Below are 19,656 nucleotides of genomic sequence, written 5' to 3'. Positions count from 1 at the left end.
GACTCTGGCAAGTCCCTTTACTTCTTGTGGACTCATTCTCAACATTAAGCATCTGGTGTAAGGGTTTGTCTAGTTTTGTGGTTTTACCTGGGAGTAGAGAGGAGAAGTGGTGAAAGGGAGCTGCAGTTAGGTCTCTGTGGGGTTTGAATTTGTGTGTGGTCGCAAAGTCAGCTCACGCATAATTAGAATGTTGCTTTGGTCAAGTCTCGGCTCTGACCAGTACACCTAGAACAAACTAGGGATCTAATAAGAGCAGTTGCAGCGATGCCAGTGGAGCTTTAAAAAGTTGGCCAATGGGAGATTGTATGTTTTTTGTTTTACTTATTGCAGAAAACCAGCAAATTAAGTTGCTTTATATTTGGTGGCCTTCCGGTGTCCCCGCCCATTTTGTATCAGTGGCCCTCAGCCCAAGAGAGGTCCCCAGGCCTTTTGTGTGAGCTTGCAGTCTTAAATGGCTAAAGCAATTGCTGTGTTGGTTGAGAAGGTGATAGATGGATCTTATTAATGATTCTTTTCATGTGTGAAGAGTTCAGTCCTAGAGCCACAATGATGCACACAGATGCTACCCTGGAAGTTTGCTCTCGGCACCAGTGCTCACTTTGCACTGTTTATTCTTAGCAAAGGACAAGGTCTAGGAGACAGGCAATTGTCCAAATACTGAATGATAATGCTCTGACCAGCCAGGAAGAAAGACAAACTCTAAAGAGGACTGCCTAGACTTGTTACTATGATGCCTGCTGCTTCTATTTCACGTTCACAAAGTCCTTTACGTTCATCTTTTGTGATCCTCACAACCACCCTGGAAAGTAAGTGCTATAGATATTATTATCTGTGATTTGCCAATAAGAAAACAGATTGAAAAGGGTTAAATAACTCGCCACCAGTCACAGAGCTAGTGTCTGAGGCAGGGATTGGAATTCAGGTCTTCCTGTCCCCAAGTACAGCTGCCTATCTACTATGTTTTATCCAATGTGCTTCACAGGTTTTCACCAATTGTTTATTGATGATACCAAAGAAGAAAAGAACCAACTATATGTAAATCATGCCAGCAACTCCAGGAAACTTTGGGGACGTGTAACGTAGGTTATCACATGTCTCCTAAGCATATGTCTATCTGTGCATAATAAATAAAGCAAATAGTTTAGTTGAAACGCATGATAGACATTCTTGTTATTCTCTGTACTTTCACACAAAATCTTTTCTTTACTTAGCTTTTTAAAATTTTATCATAGAACCTGGACCTGCATTTTCTTAATAGAAATTTAAACAAACCTGATGAGCTGATTAGCAGCTATCCCCTTAGAGCTTTTGAATGCTTAATAGGCACACTAATTCCTTCTGACTCTATTCTATGCTCAGTGTTATGCTAGACACCGAGAAATACAGAGAGTTCAAAACCTGCGTCCCTACTCAGTGAGCTTACAGTCTACTTGGAGGCCCAAGACTCAGACATGGCCAAAAGCTGGAGAGAGCTTCAAAGTAGTATAGTATCATGAATGTATGTCATCCAGTAAGCCTTGTCTAATTGTCCCTTATGCATCTAGCCCTGTTTGAATTCCAGGATTCATGGTGGGAGAAGGGGAGAGTGGGCCAACAGTGGAAAATGGAGAACTAGAATTAGGACTCTTCGTAGATGTTTGGAAAGTTTATGGGCACAGCTTAGATGGGGGAGCGGTAGTTTTAAGTTGTTAATTTATCAAGTAGAACTGATGTGTGTGTGTGAAAAAATCTATATATGTACATATGTGAATATATGCATATATTGTATTAAAGAATCAAATAATTTCAGAAATTGAGCTAACAGATGATCATGACAATCACTTAAATATCTGCAGGGTATGACCATCACTTAAATATCTACAGGGTTTCTAACTTTTCCAAGCACTTAACATTTCATATCAAAAAACTTTGAGTGCTGAGGCACAGAATTTTTCCAATAGTTCCATGTGCTTTGCTCTCTTAGGGAACAGGTGGTGGGGGAAGGACACATATTTGTCTCAGGAATTATTAGTAGTTCTTGGACTGGTAATGCTTTTTAGTAGCCCAATATAGGACCCTTTGTTTCTATAAGCAGTGCACTCACCAGAAAATAGAATAGAAATTTTCTTAAAACCATAAAGATAAATTACCCATCCAGCTGGTATTAGCAGTGGTTAGCGTTCCTACATCCAAGCACAAACATGCATGCTTGCGCACACACAATTTCAAGCAGCAGAGAGACCCTTTGCTCCCCACAAGGGAACTTGGTTCCTCAGGCCATGGTTGTTATCTCTCACTTCAACATTTTTCCTTTTTCTAAAAATGGGAAACCCAGCAAGGGGAAATTTTTTTCTTTCTGAATTCACCTCAGATTCAGTGAGCATTTATTAAGCACCCCCTCTATGCCAAGTAGCCTGATAGGTGTTGGGAATACAAAAAAGACAGCATTGGAAACAGACCCTGCCCTCAAGGAACTTACATTCTGCTAGAGGAAAATAACATGTACTTAAATGAACAAATCCAAAATATATACAAAGGAAATAGTAGGTAATTTCAGAAGAGGGGTAGCAGTCCAGAAGGACCTTGTGACATAAGCTGAGCCTTCAAGGGAGCTGGGAATTCTAAGAAGCCAACTTTAGAAGGAAGAAAGGAAAGAGGGAACACATAATTAAGAGGCTGTTGCATACAAAACTCCTTGTAAAGGCCATCAGCAATAGGTGTCTTAATTTTCTCTTCTCTCAGCTCTTCTTAACCCCTTATAGTCTAGCTTCTGACCTTACCATTCTGCCAAAACTACCCTCTCCAAAGTTACTACTGATCTCTTAGTTGCCAAATTTAGTGACCTTTTCCCAATCCTCATTGACCTGGACCTCTCTGCAGTCTTTGACAGTACTGATCACTCTCGCCTCCCTGACATTCTCTTCTCTCTAGGTTTTCAAAACATCGCTCTTTGCTGGTTTTTCTCCTACCTACCTATCTAACTACTTCTTTGTTAGATCAGATCATTCCCTCTAACCGTAGGCATCCCTCAGAGTTCTGTCCTGGGCCCTCTTCTCTTCTCTCTCTATACTACTTCACTTGATGATATCATCTGCTCCCATGGATTTAATTATCATCTCTTTGCTAATGATTCTCCAATCTACCTTTCCTGCTCCAGTCTCTCTGCTGACCTCCAGTCTCACCTCTCCACCTGCCTTTCAGACATCTCAAACTGAGTGTCCCGTCAACATCTTAAACTCATTACCTCCAAAACAGAACTCCCTATCTTTTCCCCTAAACCTTTCCCCATCCCTTTGTACTTTCCTTATTACTGTAGAGGACAGCACCATCCACCCAGTACCTCAGGCTCTCAACCTAGAAGTCATCCTGATGTCTCACTGTCTCTCACCACTCCTTCCCCCCCGCCCATATCCAAGCTTTTTCCAAGGCCTGTTGATTTCATTTCTGCAGCATCTCTCAAATACTCTCCCTTCTCTCCTCTGACACTGCCACCACCCTGGTGCAGACCCTCATCACCTCACACCTTGATTACTACAAATGCCTACTGGTGGTTCTGCCTGCCTCAAGACTGTCCCCACTCCATTCCATTCTCCATTGAGCCATAGAAGTGGTTTTCCTAAGATGCAGGTCTGATCACATCACTCCTTCTGCTCAGTAAGCTCCACTGGCTCCCTGTTGCCTCCAGGAGCAAATACCAAATGCTCAGTTTGGCATTTGAAGTCCTTTATAACCTTTATAACCTCTCCTAATTTCTTTCAGCCAATTCCCACCATATACTCTTCAATTCAGTGACACTGGCCTCCCAATTGTTCCACAAACAAGACACTCTGTCTCTCCACTCCAGACATTTTCTCTGGCTGTGACCCATGCCTGTTCTGACTACAGGTCTCATTGGCTTCCTTTAAGTCCCAACTAAAATTCTACCTTCTCCAGGAAGCCTTCCCCAACTTCTCTCAAATCTTGTGCCTTCCCTCTGTTAATTATTTCCTATTTATCCTGTAGATTGCTTGTTTTGTATATATTGGATTGCATGTCTCCCCCATTAGGTTGTGAGCTCCTTGAGAAGTGTTAAAAGAAATCTTGGTTCAGGCCTTACCCTGGTTAATGAGGCAAACTCAGGAAAAGAAAGGTAAAAAGGATTTTATTTAGCACACCAAGACAGCAAGGCAGTTGGCGTGGCTGACCTAGGATTCAAACTGCAGGCTGCTTTTATTGTTAAAATAAAAAATACTGTTTACAGGAGTAAATAGCTTCCAATATAAGAGCAAGCCAATCCTGATTGGTACGTATTTTTCAGTAAGTATCATCTCAGCCTTTTCCCCATTATATTATCATAGGGCTACGGGATTAGTGCACAGACCCTCAGGACTGCCATCTCCTGCATGCTGGTTGCCCAAGGACCAAAAGTGTAAAGGTCATGTGTGAACTCAAACTGAGTCTACACCATTGACTGAACTTGCGCAAAGGCGGGGACTGTGTTTTGCCTTTTTTTATGTCCCCAGCACTTAGCACAGTGCTTGCCACATAGTAGACATTTGATACATGTTTATTGAATTGAATTGCCAAGCTCTGTGCAAAGAGTTTTACGAATATTTTCCCATTTGATTCTCACGACAACCTTGGGAGATAGGTACTATTATTATACCCATTTTACAGTTGAGGAAACGTGGGTAAATAGAGGTTAAGTGACTTGTCCAGGGTCACATGTCTTGTGTCTGCAGCAGGATTTGAATTCAGGTCTTTCTGCCCTATCTGCTGTACCTACCACCTCTAGGAAGAGCATTCCAGGAATGGGAGGCATAAAGATGGGAGAAGGAGAGTGATTCTTTCCTAGTTTTCCATCTTAATTATAGAGACATGTTGAAAAGAGTGTTTGGCTGAAGGCTTAGCTGGCAGGGTTTGGAGTGATTCTCCTGGCCTCTATCAGATTTGCTTAGATTTTATTTTCTGCCTACTGACTTTATCATGAATAAACATATATGCACATATCTACACACAAGCACACACCCCCAAAAATTGGACTCTGTTGCAAGCCCAGTACAAATGGTTTTGGAGGCTGCCTCTTTTTTACCTTGAGTCTTTTCTAATGCTACAAACTTGCTGTGATCCTAAATTCTTGAAAATGTATGCATCTAGCTCAAGATAATATTTATTGCCTCAGGCTAACTTCATGTCATCTAGTTTGTCTTTTTGCTAAACCACTTTGATAGTATTATCAGAACAAATTGTGAGTCTTTCAGACGAGTTTTCTTTCATATGGATAAAGCTAAGAAGGCCCATGTTGAGTCTTTTTTTTTTCTGCTTTCTTCCAGGACTGTGTGCATTAAGGTGTCGTTCTTTCTTTTCATGACATTGAGCTTACTTAATCGAAGATGGAGCAAATGGACTGTAAGCCCTACCAGCCTCTGTCCAAAGTCAAGCATGAAATGGACCTAGCTTATACTAGCTCTTCAGATGAGAGTGAAGAAGGACAAAAACCAGGACAACCCTTTAACTCCCGGGAAACTCTGCACGAGTATAACCAAGAGCTACGGCTCCATTGTAACAGCCAGAGCAGGAAGAGGAAGGAAGTCGAGAAATCTACTCAAGGTATCTTGTTACTGGTTCATTCTGGCTTTTTAACACATGAAGCATGTTTTTCTCTAAGGGAAAGTGAATACCCCATCATGCAAATACAAAGCCTAATTTGCCGATGTTAACTGGTTAAAAATCTACATTGCTAACACATGTTCAGAGAATAGCCCCCCCCCCCCCCCATACCAGCTCAGCCAAGGCTGGAAGTTATGTGTAGTTTTACGGATCAGAAATAAATTTGGATTCAGCAATCCTCTTATCAGAACATTCAAAATGTGTCTAATCTGACAAATAGCCATTTACAGACCAAAGGAGAAATAATTTATAGTAAGGCACAAAGCAAACAGCTAAGTGCTTTGGGAGACAAATATTTGACAGCTGATAAGGTTTTAGCAAAGGGTAGCTAAGTCCACCAAATGAGGCAACACAAAGTCTACCAACTGAAACAGTGAAGAGATAAATGGCTAAGTACAGAAAGATGGGACACTATTATCTTTCAGGACAGTTTCCTATAAGGATATACCTGAGCACTTGCCACCCTAAAAACTTCTCCTCCCTGCTTTGTGTGGTGAAACGGGTCCTGAAAGGTAGTGCAAAGCTAAAGTCGGATTGCCTTACTTGTGGTTTTAGTTGATAGCAATGAACCTCTAGAGTACTGAAAGCTCTTTGAATTTCAGTCTCATCCATGTGAGCATTCACTCCAGTGGTATGGTACTTGTTCATGTCTATCCATAAAGCCATAGTAGGGGAGTCTAAATTCTGTAGAGTCATGTAGTCATAGATTTAGAATGAGAAGGAACTTCAGAAGTCAACTATTCTAACTTCTTCATTTTTAAAGAAGGAAACTGAGGCCGAGAGATGATACATGACTTGACCAAGGTCACACAGGCTGGAGGTTTTCCTCTAGGTCAAAAATTTCATATATTCGTACTCATATTTAAACAGATACAAAAAAGTTTATTATATTAACTATGATACTCATTTTTCAAACTTTTCAGAGATGTAGATGTTTTGATTTAGCCTTTTCAGGCTATTCATTTCATGTCTCCATATTACTTCTATCATGACTGTGTAAGCATGGCACTAGGCATAGAGCTCCTACCTGGGAATAGGGAGACCTGAGTTCTGATCCAGTACCCTGTTCCTTTTACCAAATGAGTCAAACATGGAAAGGGAAAATTGATCAGATTCTCCCATTCACGTTGATTCTTTTACTTAGTGGCCATTGCCTCCCAAATGAGTGATTTTGTGATATAAACTAATTACCAAACTTAGGGGAGAAAGAAATGGGCCACGTGCATAAAACTTAGGAATTCTAATGAGGTTTTCTGAAAGATGTTCTTCATAGCTAATAAAGGTCTCTGGATGGTAAAGTTGAGATGAGATGCTTCTCATGTATGGGACTTGAGTTATGTTTCTACCAGATGTCTGAGGAAGTATGATCTAAGACCAGCCAGTATGAGGCAAAGGTTTGGGCCAAGGAAAGGGAAATTAGAGAAATTGCATAGTAACTCCCAGGGGTCTCAAGTAGGGTCAGAACCCCAGAGCTGGCTTTTGGCCAGCTATCTGGCCCACAGAGGTCTGCAGTCTCCTCTCAGCTAGTGTTTCAGTTTTTGAGTTCTCAGGGTTTCTGGGGCAGCGATTGGCAGAGCGGGGTGCTGAGGATGATAATCGAAAGAGTTTATCCTTCTTATCTCGATTTAGGATATAGAAATCTATAATCTATAAGAACTAGGGTGCAGCTAAGCCCAGCATTATCACAGTTGGGGAAACAGGGTGACATCTTCCCAACAGTTTAGGGGCTGTAAAACAAAATGATGAAATTGTAATAAATTACACAGGTTAAGTGGAAAACAATCAAAGCATCTTAAGGAGATTTTGTTTCGTTTTGTTTTTATCTCTAACTAACTCAACCAATACCAAGGGAAAAGGCCTTAAGGCTTGCTGCTCAAAGGAGAATAATGGAGCCTTTGCTTCAGTGAGTTAGTGCTTTCTCACTGTATTCTCCCTCTGAATGCTGCCCACATAGCAGTGTGGTAAGAAGGGTGGAATTTCACAAGGATCCTTATGTTAAAGAAATAATGCCTCAACTTACCAGTATCACTCTGTATTCATGTCTGCATTGTCTAGCAAGCAATAGCAGTTCTTGCATGTTCAAAAAGGAAGGTGGGCACTTGTGGTTACAAACGTACTACTGAGGCCCCTCTTTGTGTCTAGGGCTATCGGTTTCATGGATTCCCTGCTGTCCTTCCCCTTGACTGGTTTACTCCTTTATAATAAACACTCAGAATGCAATCAGAAATCATCTTATCTTCATCTGGAGACAAAACCCATTATAAAAATACAGACAGAAAATAAACAGGGTTTAAAGAGAGTTCAGTATTCCCAAGGGTAAGCAATGCTAACCTGCTGAGCAGTGATGAGGTAGGAAGTGGAGAGTGTAAAAATTCACCAGGACTCAGGATTGTAGAAGCGGGCATAGTCAAGGAAACAGAAACATTCTATCTGTGTAGATCATTCCTTAAGTGGGTCACTTGTAACTAGAGCTGCTGACTCCCACGATCCCACACCCCTCCCTTATAATTTCTACCTCCTTTGATCCTTCAATCTCTTCTTCCAGTTAGGAAAAAAACCCAGTAAACCCCAGTAATTCCCTTCTCCCCCTGCCCCTTACTGATATGGAGATGTATACTAAATAGCAAACCCCTCTAAATCTCATTTGTCCTCATCTATAGCAATAACCCCTTCTTGTTCTGACAGTCAGTTAGTGTCTTTTTTCCAATAGGTGTTTGGCTTTATTGGGCTTCACTAACTTTTGAGTCCATGCTGTAGTTCATATTTATTCCCCCAGTTCAGGGATAGACCCATTGGCAACTTTAAGAAGCGTATTAGTTTTCTTTTTCCATTAACCTTCAATTGTGGACATGTCCACAGTTGCTCTAGTAACTTCTTCTGGAAGTAGGATATAAATTAGGCTATTAGAAATGTCACAAGGTGAGGGGCAAGCGAACTGAATTCTCCTCATTATTCCCTGTGAGGTTTTCACCTAGGGAGGGGAGAGGAGACGACCAGATTCTCTGACCGCTTATAAAATGCCTATGGTCAACTGCCATAGTTCCTTTGTTAAAACTAAGATATTGTAAATTTATTAGTCATGACTGTTGGTGAGTGCAAAGTAATATCCTTGAATTTCACAAGTACCTATGAGTTACAGCTTCTTAGTGAAGTTGAGGCTATTGAAGGGACATCCTTAAATTTGAAGTTGACATCAGGGAGGGCAGTGAACAGGATCTCTCAGAACTGGGCCTTCTGTGCCTGCTCTCACCCCCACCATTCTTACAGAATGAAGCTCTCAGCTGAGCATGACTTTTAGTTATCTCTGCTAACAAATGCTTATTCTTCATAGTATAACTGAGAATAGGACCCTAGTTCCTAAACTTACTAAGGGTTGTTCTGTAAACTTACATTAGCCTATAGTTTGATCTGACCGTTGGGACTTTGACTGAAAGCCAAGTGAGATTACACTAACTTCATGACAGCTGCTTCCTCCTCTGACCAGCTCCTTTATGGTTTTAGACAGCCAAGACAACTATGAACCTCATGCCAAAGAATCATGGGGTGCCATGAGAGGAGAGTCATTCTCTCCCCCATCTCCAACCCATCAAATGTAGACCTTCCTCACTGGTCTGAGGGAGAACAGAACAGATAATGGTGAGCTCATTCACAACCAAATAAATGATTCAGGGCAAATTTTTACTTGATAGGGAAATTATTGGAGCTTAATTTTGGCAAATGTTGGTAAGAGGAAACACCTCGTCTGTTCTGTAAATATTCTTGTATATTTACCTTTCTGTGCCAAGAAAACAGCCCTGGGGTTGACAGGCTGTATATTGTGAGGATTCTAAGATTGGTTTTCCTGTTTTCCAAAAGGTTTATAATTCTTGGAAGAACATTAATCTAGCACTGCTCACAGTTCTTGACTCACAGAATGAATGAGCCCTTGGCAGGCCTATTTTATCTGAGTTTTGGCAGGTGGAATAGCTAGGGCAGATTTTCTGGCAGCCGGGAAGGCAGGCAATTGTTCTCGGCAGTCTCAGCTCACGGGGAGGCATCAATTCAGTAGGAAAGGAGTCTAAGACAAATGCAAATAGAAATATATATATAAACACAAACCAAAGACAGGAATTTTAATTATGTTAATTGCCCCATAATTTGGATAATAGGTAAGGCTGGCTGTGAATGCAGTTGTTTTACTAGGAAGTTGTCAATACAAAGTCATACCTCCATGAAAGGAACATGCCATAGAGACAGTCTTCAAATTTGTTTCCTACTGTGTAATACTCAGAAGCCAACTCCAAGTTGAGAGTAAATAAACCAGGTTGCAAAGAAATATCCTGGTAAATATGATTGCATGATTTTTTTTTCAGACTGGCTGTTTAGGAAGAACATGTTTTATGTTTTGGGAACTTAATGTGATAAAAAAAAACAAACAAACAAACTTGGATTTGGAGTCAGAAGATCTGGGTTCATCAACTGGTCCTGTCATTAACTACTTTTGTGATTTTGGCCAAGTCATTTAAAAGAAGGCAAGACAGATCACTATACATCACTGTCAAGTTAAATGCTATAAATTAGCAACTGCAAGGTAGGAAGCAGAAAGGGAATCCCAGAAAGACGGCAGAATGAAAGGTACCCTAGGCCAACTCTTTCCTCCAAAGACCATAGAATACAAGCTATAAGTCCCCCAGATACAGAAAACATAGCAGGAACAGGATGATCTTAGAATGATAGGGTCAGAGATGTATAGCTGGAAGTGCTCTCAGGGCCCCTTTAGTCTAACCCCTTCTTTTGACAGAGGAGGAAACTGAGGCCCAGGTAGGTGAAGGGACTTGCCCAAGATCACATATAGAATGATAGATCTAGAGCTGGGAAGGACCTTAGAGACCATCTAGTCCAACCCACTCACTGTACAGTGAAGAAAACTGAGACTCAGAGAGGGGAAGTTATTTGTCTAAGGTCAGACAGGTAGTTAGTGATAAAGGCAAAATTTGCCTTTGTCTTCTGATTCCAAATCAAGAACCCCCTGCAGGGCAGTTCTTAAAGGAAAAAAAATGAAGACCAACTCACTAGCCTGTTGCTTCTGGAGTTTACCCACACCTTTTGCCCCTGGCTGTACCCTGTTCTCATAGGCCACCGCTCGTGTTACCGCTATGGCTGCTGCAGTTTTAGGCACCTGACTTTTTTAGTTAAGTCTATGACAACATCCCAGGGAAAACATATTACCAGTGTGAGTTGATGCCCATGAATCAGGCCAGCCCTCAGGAGCTGAGGAAAAGAGAGATACCTACGTGACCAAAAAATGAAGGAAAGGAGAGACCAGAAAGGCAACACTGCTCACTGCATTACAGCAAGGGAGAAGTAGGTAACTACTAGGAGTGAGACAACAGTTGAGAAGGGACCCAAATACAGAAGTATCTCCAAGAACTCCTACCTGCATTGGCCTCAGATGCCCTCCCCTGACTTCTTCAAGATGAGCCCTCTACCATAGGTTAGTCAAGGAGCCTTAGAAAGTCAGCCCATAAGTGTGAGACTAGGAAAGGTGGAGGATAGCCTTTCCGATAGTGGCCAATAGCAATGTCCCAACTGGTCAGATGTCTGAATGAAGAAAAGAAAGGGATAAACATTTGAAGAAAAGAATCATTTCAATGAGTAGTATTTTGGGAAAAAAATCAAATCTCTTGTAGAAACTTCAGATAACCCTTTGAGACAACAATGAAACATTTCTAAAAACCTCCAGAATGGCTCAGAACAGTCAAAGAAAGTATGGAATTGTCAAAGAAATAAGGGCTGCAATCAGAGCTTTTAAGCAAGAGATCAGCAGTATTCAGCTCTTGCTACCACCAGAAAGACTTCAATTGTATTTTGGATTGACTTTTCTCTGCTCGTATTTGTTCTCCACTGAGTAGAATGTAAGCTCCTTGAAGGCAGAGGCCTATGTTCTTGCCTTTGTATCCACAGCATTTAGCATAGAGCCTGGCACATAGTAGGAACTTAAGAAATGCTTGTGGAATTGAATTGATTTCTGTGCTTCCAGACTGCCCCACCCATCCTCCATAAAGCTGCTCCAAGAATCTTTCTAAAACACAGGTCTGATTGTCCCACAACCCTAATAAAAAATCTTCCGTGGCTCACTCTTGCCTCTAAGAAAAAATACAGATGCCTCACCCTTATATCTGAAATGCATCACGTTGTCTCTTCAGCCTATATGTCCTTATTTCCCATTGCTCCCTTTCACACAGTCTCCATTTCAGCAAGACTGGTTTATTAGCAGTTTCCCAACTTAGTACTTCATCTCCCAGCCCATGCTTTTGCACTGGCTGTACCCCTATGCTTGGATAATATCTTCTCCTTATCTTAGCATCCTCCAAGGATCAGCTCCAGTCTTACCTCCTGCAAAAATGCTTCTGTAACCCCTGTAGCTCTTGGTACTGTCTCTCCTGAAATGAACTATATTCATCTATTTAGATATTGTGTTCCCCCTACTAGAAAGTAGGTTCCTCGAGGCCAGGGACTATTTTATTTGTCTTTCTATCTGTAGCACCTAACAAAGCACCTTTTATGTGATATGAGCTTTGAAATGTTTATTAAATTTATTGAATAATTTTGACTGGCGTAAATGGCTCATAGGCCGTTGAAACCTGTGACAAGTGAGCAGATAAGAGAATAAGCCCTAGCTGCTAGTGATGAGTGTGACACCATATTAATAAAAGCAGCAGCCCAGAGTACTGAAATTAGAGTGTGGGGGAGGGTGGGCAAGATAATTGCTTATCCACTGTCAGTGATCTTTGAAGGATAACAACAGAGTTGCCATAGGACTGGAGATGGACAAATGTCCCAATTTTCAAAAAAAGAGGAGAGAATGGAATCCACAAACCATAGGGCCGTGAACTTGTCTCTGATTCCCAGAAAAATTATGGGATACACAATAGTTTAAAGGCACATCTAAAAAAAGGAAAGGATGATCACAAAAAATCTAGCAAGACTTCAACAGGAATGGATCATGTCAGACTATGTCACACTAATCTTATTTCCTTTTTTGATAATGAAATGCTGTAGATATAGTTTACTTAGATTTTATCAAAACATTTGACAAAGCACTTCATACTGTCTCTGTAGATGAGATGGAGAGGTGTAGGCCAGATGATGGACAGGTGTAATTGTAATTGATTGAATGACCAGACCTAATGTGAAGTTGCTAGTGATGAATAGTACAATGTCATCTTGGAAAGAGGTCTCTCTCATCCCCAATGTGGGGTTGTCCAGCAATCTGTCCTTGGTCTTGGGCTGTTTAACATTTTTATCAGTCATTGGGATAATGACAGATGGACAGTTTATCAGATGTTCAGCTGATACAAAGACAGAATAGGTGGCTGACTTGGATGATAGAACCAGTTTAAGAATATCTTAATAGTCTGGGAAGTTATGTGAAATATGTGAGGAGATATAGTTGAAACAAATGTAAAAGTCCTACATTTGGGTTAAAAAATCAACATCTCAAGTACAAAATGGGGAAGTGTAACTAGACTGCTCATCTGGAAAGATCTGAGGGTTTCAGTGGACCACAAGCACAATATGAATTAACCATGTGATATAACAATCAAAACCCATAAGCAGTCTTAGGCTGCATTGATAAGTATAATAGTCCTGAAGAATTCTGCCCCCAGCAGACCATATCTGGAGGGCAATCAAAAGGGAAAAAAGGCCTTGAGGTCATGCCATCCGAGGATTGGCTGAAGGAACTGGGAATGTCTAGCCTAAAATAGAAAAGATTTGAAGGGGGTTTGGGGGACAAGATAATTGTGTTCAAGTATTTATTTGAAGGGCTCTCATGCCTAAGAGCAATTAGACTTACTCTGGCCAGCCCTAGAGGCCAGAACCAGAAACAATGGGTAGACGGGGTATGGAGGCATATTTAGACTCAAGGTCGTGAAAAACTTTTTAACAATTAAATTAGAGCCTGTTTTTGTTTTGTTTGGTTTGGTTTTTAAGTAGAATGGGTTGCCTTGGAGAGAGTAAGTTCTCCCTCACTGGAGGTATTCCAGAAGACAGGATGACTTTCTGTAGGGGATACCGTAGAGCAGATTCTTGGTGGATTGGATGGCCTCTGTGATTTTATGAGCCCTCATGTTTTGTCTCCTCTATAAAGTGAAGGAGTTGGAAGACTATAACTTTCGAGCTCCCTGCCACCTCTAAGTCCTGTGATACTTTACAGGAAGTCCACATTTTTTGCCTTGAAATTTCCCTCATCCACTCACCTAACGATCCTTCCAAAGGATCTCCACTTCATTTCTTGCCTTGTTAATCTGCTTATTCATCCATTACCTCATCTCCAAAAATAGCTGAAGTGCACGCTGCTGTCTCTGGACTGGAGCCAAAGTCAGGGCCCTTATTACATATTGCCTAGACTGTTGCAACGGCCTTCTAACTGGTCTTATTTGTGTGTCCTAGCTCCTTTCCTATCCTGTAACCTCCTTGCCATCTGGTGGCAACAAAATGATAACTGTAGATTTACACTTAACCAAAATTCTGTAAAGGCTTAGAAGGAGAAACATTTCAAGTTACAATCAGAGATCTGAAGAGTGTTCTACATGTTATCTCATTTAATCCTCACAACACCCCCTGTGAAGTAATTGTTATTATTATACCCCTTTTACCTATGAGACAACTGAGGCTGAGAAGTTCAACAACTTGCCCAGGGTCACATAGCTACTAAGTAAATGTCTATGGTGGGATTTGAACTCAGGTCTTCCTGACTGCAAGTCCAGTGCTCTCACCCTTCGTGCTACCTAGCTGCCAACCACCTTATTTTACAGAGGAAGAAACTAAGGGCTAGGGAGATGAAATGGCTCACCTAAAGTCACAGTGGAAGATTTTGTGGTGGTGGTTGTTGGGTCGTTCAGTCCGACTCTTAGTGACTCCATGGACCATAGCACACCAGGCCCTTCTATCCTCCACCATCTTTCAGAGTCTGTCCAAGCTCATGTTCATTATCAGGGTATGGTTTCAAATCCAGATAGTCTGTTTCCAAACCCAGTACTCTCCAATGTGCCTTCGCACAGTTAGTGGCAAAGGAAACCTAAACCCTAACTCATCCAATTTGCAAGTTATTCTCCCTCCTCTTTACTTCACTGTACTCTTTAGCCACTTTGCTTTCTGACCCAGTTTTCAGGACTGTCTCATGATGAAACAGGATTGCCCCCTGGATTAAAAAGGAACCCACCAGACTAAGAGAAAAGGATTCATTGCCTTGTTGAAGAATTCGCTTTTAATTTTAGAGGAGGTTCATATTTCTAATAGCATCATGGGTTTACAAGATGTAGTGCATTTTTACCTATAGAGGAAAAAAAAATTCTAGTCTAAGTGCTCTGGTTATGCATCTAAGATACTTTTAAAAATCTGCAAACTGTTACATTGCTTTATGTGCCTTCTTTTTCTATGTATGAAAGAAGACTCAAACTGTCTAAATTGAACCAGACAGACCAAGAAATATCTGCAGTTCAAATTATGGGCCCCAAGGGAAAATTTCAGAAACATCCCTTAACCATTGTTCTTTGCAAAATGCAGGTGTGCCTCTCGTTAGCAAATTCCACATACAGAGGTAAAGACTTACAGACCATATGTATCAGAGGGGACTGTGAAATCCCCTCAGATTGTGCAAGCAGCACAGAATTCCTTTAAGAAGCTAGTTCTTATATGGTTGAGTGTTTCCTTCCAGGTCATTTATTACTTTACAGAAAAACTAGAGGCAGAGAATGGTTGGGATCCATTGCCACTTGAAGATCTTTCAAGAATTCCATTTACAAATAACACAGTAGTGGCAAAAATGGGTCTCCATTTACAAACAACTTTTCCAGAGTATGTGTTTAAAGTTCCGTATCTCCTGTAAATGTCAATCCTGTGGGCTGCCCTCTCTTGCCTTCTAGTCCCTGGTTTATGACTCCCTGCAACCCAGAGGCTATGTGTACAGTGCTTGCGTCTCAGGTGAAATCAGCAGTAGCGCAAACTTGTATCTTTACCATTCGGCCTAGATGGTACTTTGTGGGGATGGTAGTGTGGGGGCATGTATGATATCACTGGGCAGAGCATACCCAAAGAAATGGGAAACTAGTCTGCTCCTCCTTCTCATCCAATGATCAACAAGCTGGGTATTAGGTATCTACTCTGTGCTAGGCATTAGGGACACAGAGACAAAAGGGGAACAGTCCCTGCCCTCAGGACACTTTTGTGAGGAGTTAACAAGTGAGCCAGTATGGCTGGAATGTGTAGAGAGTAGTAGTATATAAGAAGACTGGAAAGGTATGTTGCATCCAGGTTGTGAAGAGCTTTCAATGCCTAACATAGGAGTTTATATTTTATCCTGATGCTAGCTGGGAATTTAATAAGTAAGAGGGTAATGTGGTCAGACCTGTGGGTTAATACGTATTGGTTGTATGCTTAAGATTTTTGTGTTGGTCCCAAGGCTATAAAGTTGGAGTATTTATCCTGCTCTCAGGATTAGGCCAGAAAAGCTAATGTGATCCTGTAATAAAGATGATTGGGGTGGGATTCTGGAGGAGATGAGGTAAGCTTAAGAAAGTTGCTTCTTAAAAGAAATACAAGAGAGACACAAATAAACACAGACTTTTTTTTAAATATGAAAGTATATCAGCCAAACATTATGGTGCCCACAGACTACAGAAGTGCTGTTCTTTCCATTAGAATCAGTCAGGGAAAGTTTGGGAGAGGAGATTGAGCTTTGGGCCAAGTTTTAGTGGTAAGGATCCTAGATTGATAGACAGGAGGGGGGATGGCACTAGCAGGCAGGTACAAGGTGTGGACTCAGAGCCAAGTGAGCCAGTTGGCAAAGCTGGTAAGCCTTGAACCTGGCTGGAGCAAGCTGATATTGGAAGGTAAACAAGGAATGAGGTTAGGGAAGTGTGTGGGGAAGCCAATATTAGAACTCAAAAGCCAAAGTGAAGAGTTCGCTTCATGATATAAGGTATAATAAAGAACCCCATGACCAGTTGATGGAACGCACGGATATACGCATTATCTTTTTTAAACAGATGAGAACAAAATCCAAAATAGACCTGGGATTTTTTTTTAATAGTAATTTTATGTTTATGTGATCAGAGAGAAAGTGTTTTACATGTCTGTAAAGACACAACTGTAAGGCCCACTGACAAGTCCCATCAGGAAATTGTCCTGTCAGAAGCCTGCTGGTCTGCCTCTTTGTCATCTCTGATGCAGAACTGGCTCCATATACAAATACAGCCTGTTCGTTTCCAGCACTTTTTGCTCATTAAATTTCAGGAACGTGTAAAGGTGACAGAAGATAAATCTTGAATCCATTTAAAGCGTGAAGGCATTCTGGTTTGAAGCCTTTTCCCCCAAAGGGTGAGCCTTCTGCGGTCCTGGCAGTACAAATGGCCCCTCGTGCCTTGCTACTTGGGGCCTATAGGAGACTGGGAACTATTTCCATTTTATTGCTCTTGAGTCTTTGACTGGTTGACCCTTGATGTCTTTTAAGGCAAATAAGAAAGCAGGTAGAAAGAGGCTCAAAGGCAAAACCAAAACAAAACAAAAAAACAACCCTTTCAGAAGGACATGCCCAAACCTTTTGTGGAATTCAAAGGTTAGCAGGAAGATTCATTTCTCCTGCTCCAAGTGAGACATTTTACATTGCTTTGCTACTCAAATCCAATTATGTCTCCTCATTAATGGTTCAAGCACAGTGTTTCAAGGACCCTGAAAGAATGCCTGCACTGACACCCAGCCCCTCTAAATTGCTGCTAGCTTAGCTCCAATGGCTTAATAAATATCTAGGACAAAATCCCCTTTGCTGACCCAAGAGAGGGTTGGTGGGGTTTTTGAGAAATAGACCAATCAGGGGAAATGCAGTATCTTCACCTCATGCAGTTGATTAGAAAGTCCTGTTTTTATGGGGTTTTTTGTTTTCATTTTTAATGAACTCTCAGAGTAGTTTACTACTTAAAGGAATCACACAATGAATCTTTTTCAGGGTGAGAATGACATCAGGCTTCTGTTAGTGTTTGCTGTGTAGTAGATTGGACAGTCCCCTGGCTCACCGAAGTTTTTTTTTTTTTTTTTAATTTAGGGTTTCTTAAAGCAAGGCATACCTGTATACAGGTACCTAAGAGTTCAACCAGAGAAGTGCATGGAAGCAAAAATTATATGTTAAGTGTATATTGCAGGCCAACATATACACTGTTTGTATACAGTTGGAAGCAGGGTTATGCTCAGAAGTATTCTGATAAGGGCTTGAAGACATATAAACCAGTAGGCTCATTATACTCTATCTGAAGTTCTGGATGTCATACTTCAGGAAGGACGTTGACACAGTAGAGAGCATCCGTTGGAGGGAGACCTCGATGGGGAAAGGCCTCAGGTTTTACCGAAGGAAGTTAGAGGGCTTAGCATGGGGAAGAGATGACTGAGGGACATGATAGCAGTCTCCCCATATTTGAAAGGCCCTCACAAGGAAGAAGGATTAGCCTTGTTCAGCTTAACACCAGAGGGTAGGACCAGGAGTAGTGGAGGGAAGTTGTTGACTAGCAGATTTAGGCTCAATGTTAGGGAAAAAATTCCTATTAAGTAGAACTGTCCGAAAGTGGAATGGACTGCCTTGGGAAACGGTGGGTTCCCTCTCACTGGAGATCTGTACACAGAGACCAAATGACCTCTTAGAAGGTATTTTGTGAATCAAAGAGCCACCCCTACCCCCTCTCCTCCATTGTTTCTTGGGTATGTGTTCATTACCAACCTAATTCCTACTATTGATCGTTTACACATCTGTAAACTCTCTGTTGTCCATCGTACCACCATCTCCAATCTAAAATGTTTGGAATTGATTTTATTTTACTGTGGTCATTGGGATATTGGATTCAGAATTCTGTACCTCATATGGAATCATTCGTATTGTGGCTGCTCAGGAAATAGGGACAAATGAGTGAAGGGCTAGGTTCTGTTCCACATCCTGTGATATGGTAATGGAAATAATCTGAAATGCTTATCTTTGGGTTCCTCTCAGGGTGGCCTCACTAAGCAAGCATCACTGGATTATTTTACAACTAAATCTACTCAGAGGAAGAATGGTAGGGTTCCTAATCTAGAGAGGTTTTGTTTTGTTTTTTTCTTCCTTGAAAGGTTACAATAACTAGAAATGGTAGCTCATAAGAAGCCCAAATCAATATTGCCATTGAACTAATCCACATAAGAAGCTTAGCTTCTCAGAAGGTTTCTGAACAGCTAAAACAAAACGAAAATCAGTCTCCAATGAGTTGCCCATGTTTCAAAGGAAATGTTGAAAGTTATGGCATTGAAAAGCTTTTCTGGAAGCAAAGATAGGTGCAGAATCTTACAAGAGCTCTTTGTCTTGACAAATACATGCTTAAATTTAACCTGTTCACAATAACCTTTCACATATTTAAAGTATCATTTACAGGTGTATGGTGGTTGTCATTTAAACGTTCTACCCTTATATATATGCTATTATATATGATAAATGGGTTTTATGGGTCTTTCCCTTTCATAGTAATGGTAGTGGTAGTAGTGGTGGCAGTAATAGTAGTAATAATGATAAGAGCTTATATTTATACAGCACTTTACATGTATAGGCTGTCTCAAAAAATTTAGCAGTGCAAAACTATACTAAGACTTTTCAGATGTCTGTATTATATTGCTTGATTTTTCACAACAACCCTATTGAAGAGGTGTAGAGGTTATGGGGTGCTCCTACATGCAGCAGCACCCCAAGATCGCGGAGCCAAGCCCTGCCTGAATGAATTCAACCCAAATCTTCCGGGCAGAGAAATAGTTTATTAAAGGTAAAGCATATAGGCCAGACTCCCAAGGAACCCAAACATCAGTAATGCCTCTAAGGACGAGAGGGCATGAGACAGTCTCAGCCTTTTGGGCATGAGAAAAGCTCAGCATCTTAATAGAGACAAGATGGACCTCATATGCAGAAAGATTGTGGGAGGGATCTAGGAGTGGTCAAGTAGTTTGGGGTGAGGGGAGGAAGGGCCTAGGGAGATCTGGATG

The 19,656-nt window shown here is 41.2% G+C and overlaps 1 protein-coding gene across 1 annotated transcript in view; it reads left to right on the top strand.

Annotated features, from left to right (window-relative positions):
* Window positions 1-5,301: 5,301 nt before the first annotated feature.
* The window catches only part of TENM1 (teneurin transmembrane protein 1), a 540,368-nt gene continuing 526,013 nt past the window's right edge, over window positions 5,302-19,656 (top strand). Inside the window, exon 1 of the mRNA XM_027838584.1 lies at window positions 5,302-5,568. Coding sequence (XP_027694385.1) covers window positions 5,352-5,568 — 217 coding nt within the window. The 5' untranslated portion in view covers window positions 5,302-5,351. The remainder of the gene's footprint in view (window positions 5,569-19,656) is intronic.

This window comes from Vombatus ursinus, unplaced genomic scaffold (assembly GCF_900497805.2).
Source record: "Vombatus ursinus unplaced genomic scaffold, bare-nosed wombat genome assembly UNPS02004596.1, whole genome shotgun sequence".
In the NCBI taxonomy this organism is placed as follows: domain Eukaryota; kingdom Metazoa; phylum Chordata; class Mammalia; order Diprotodontia; family Vombatidae; genus Vombatus; species Vombatus ursinus.
This window is presented reverse-complemented; position numbering and strand designations above follow the sequence as displayed.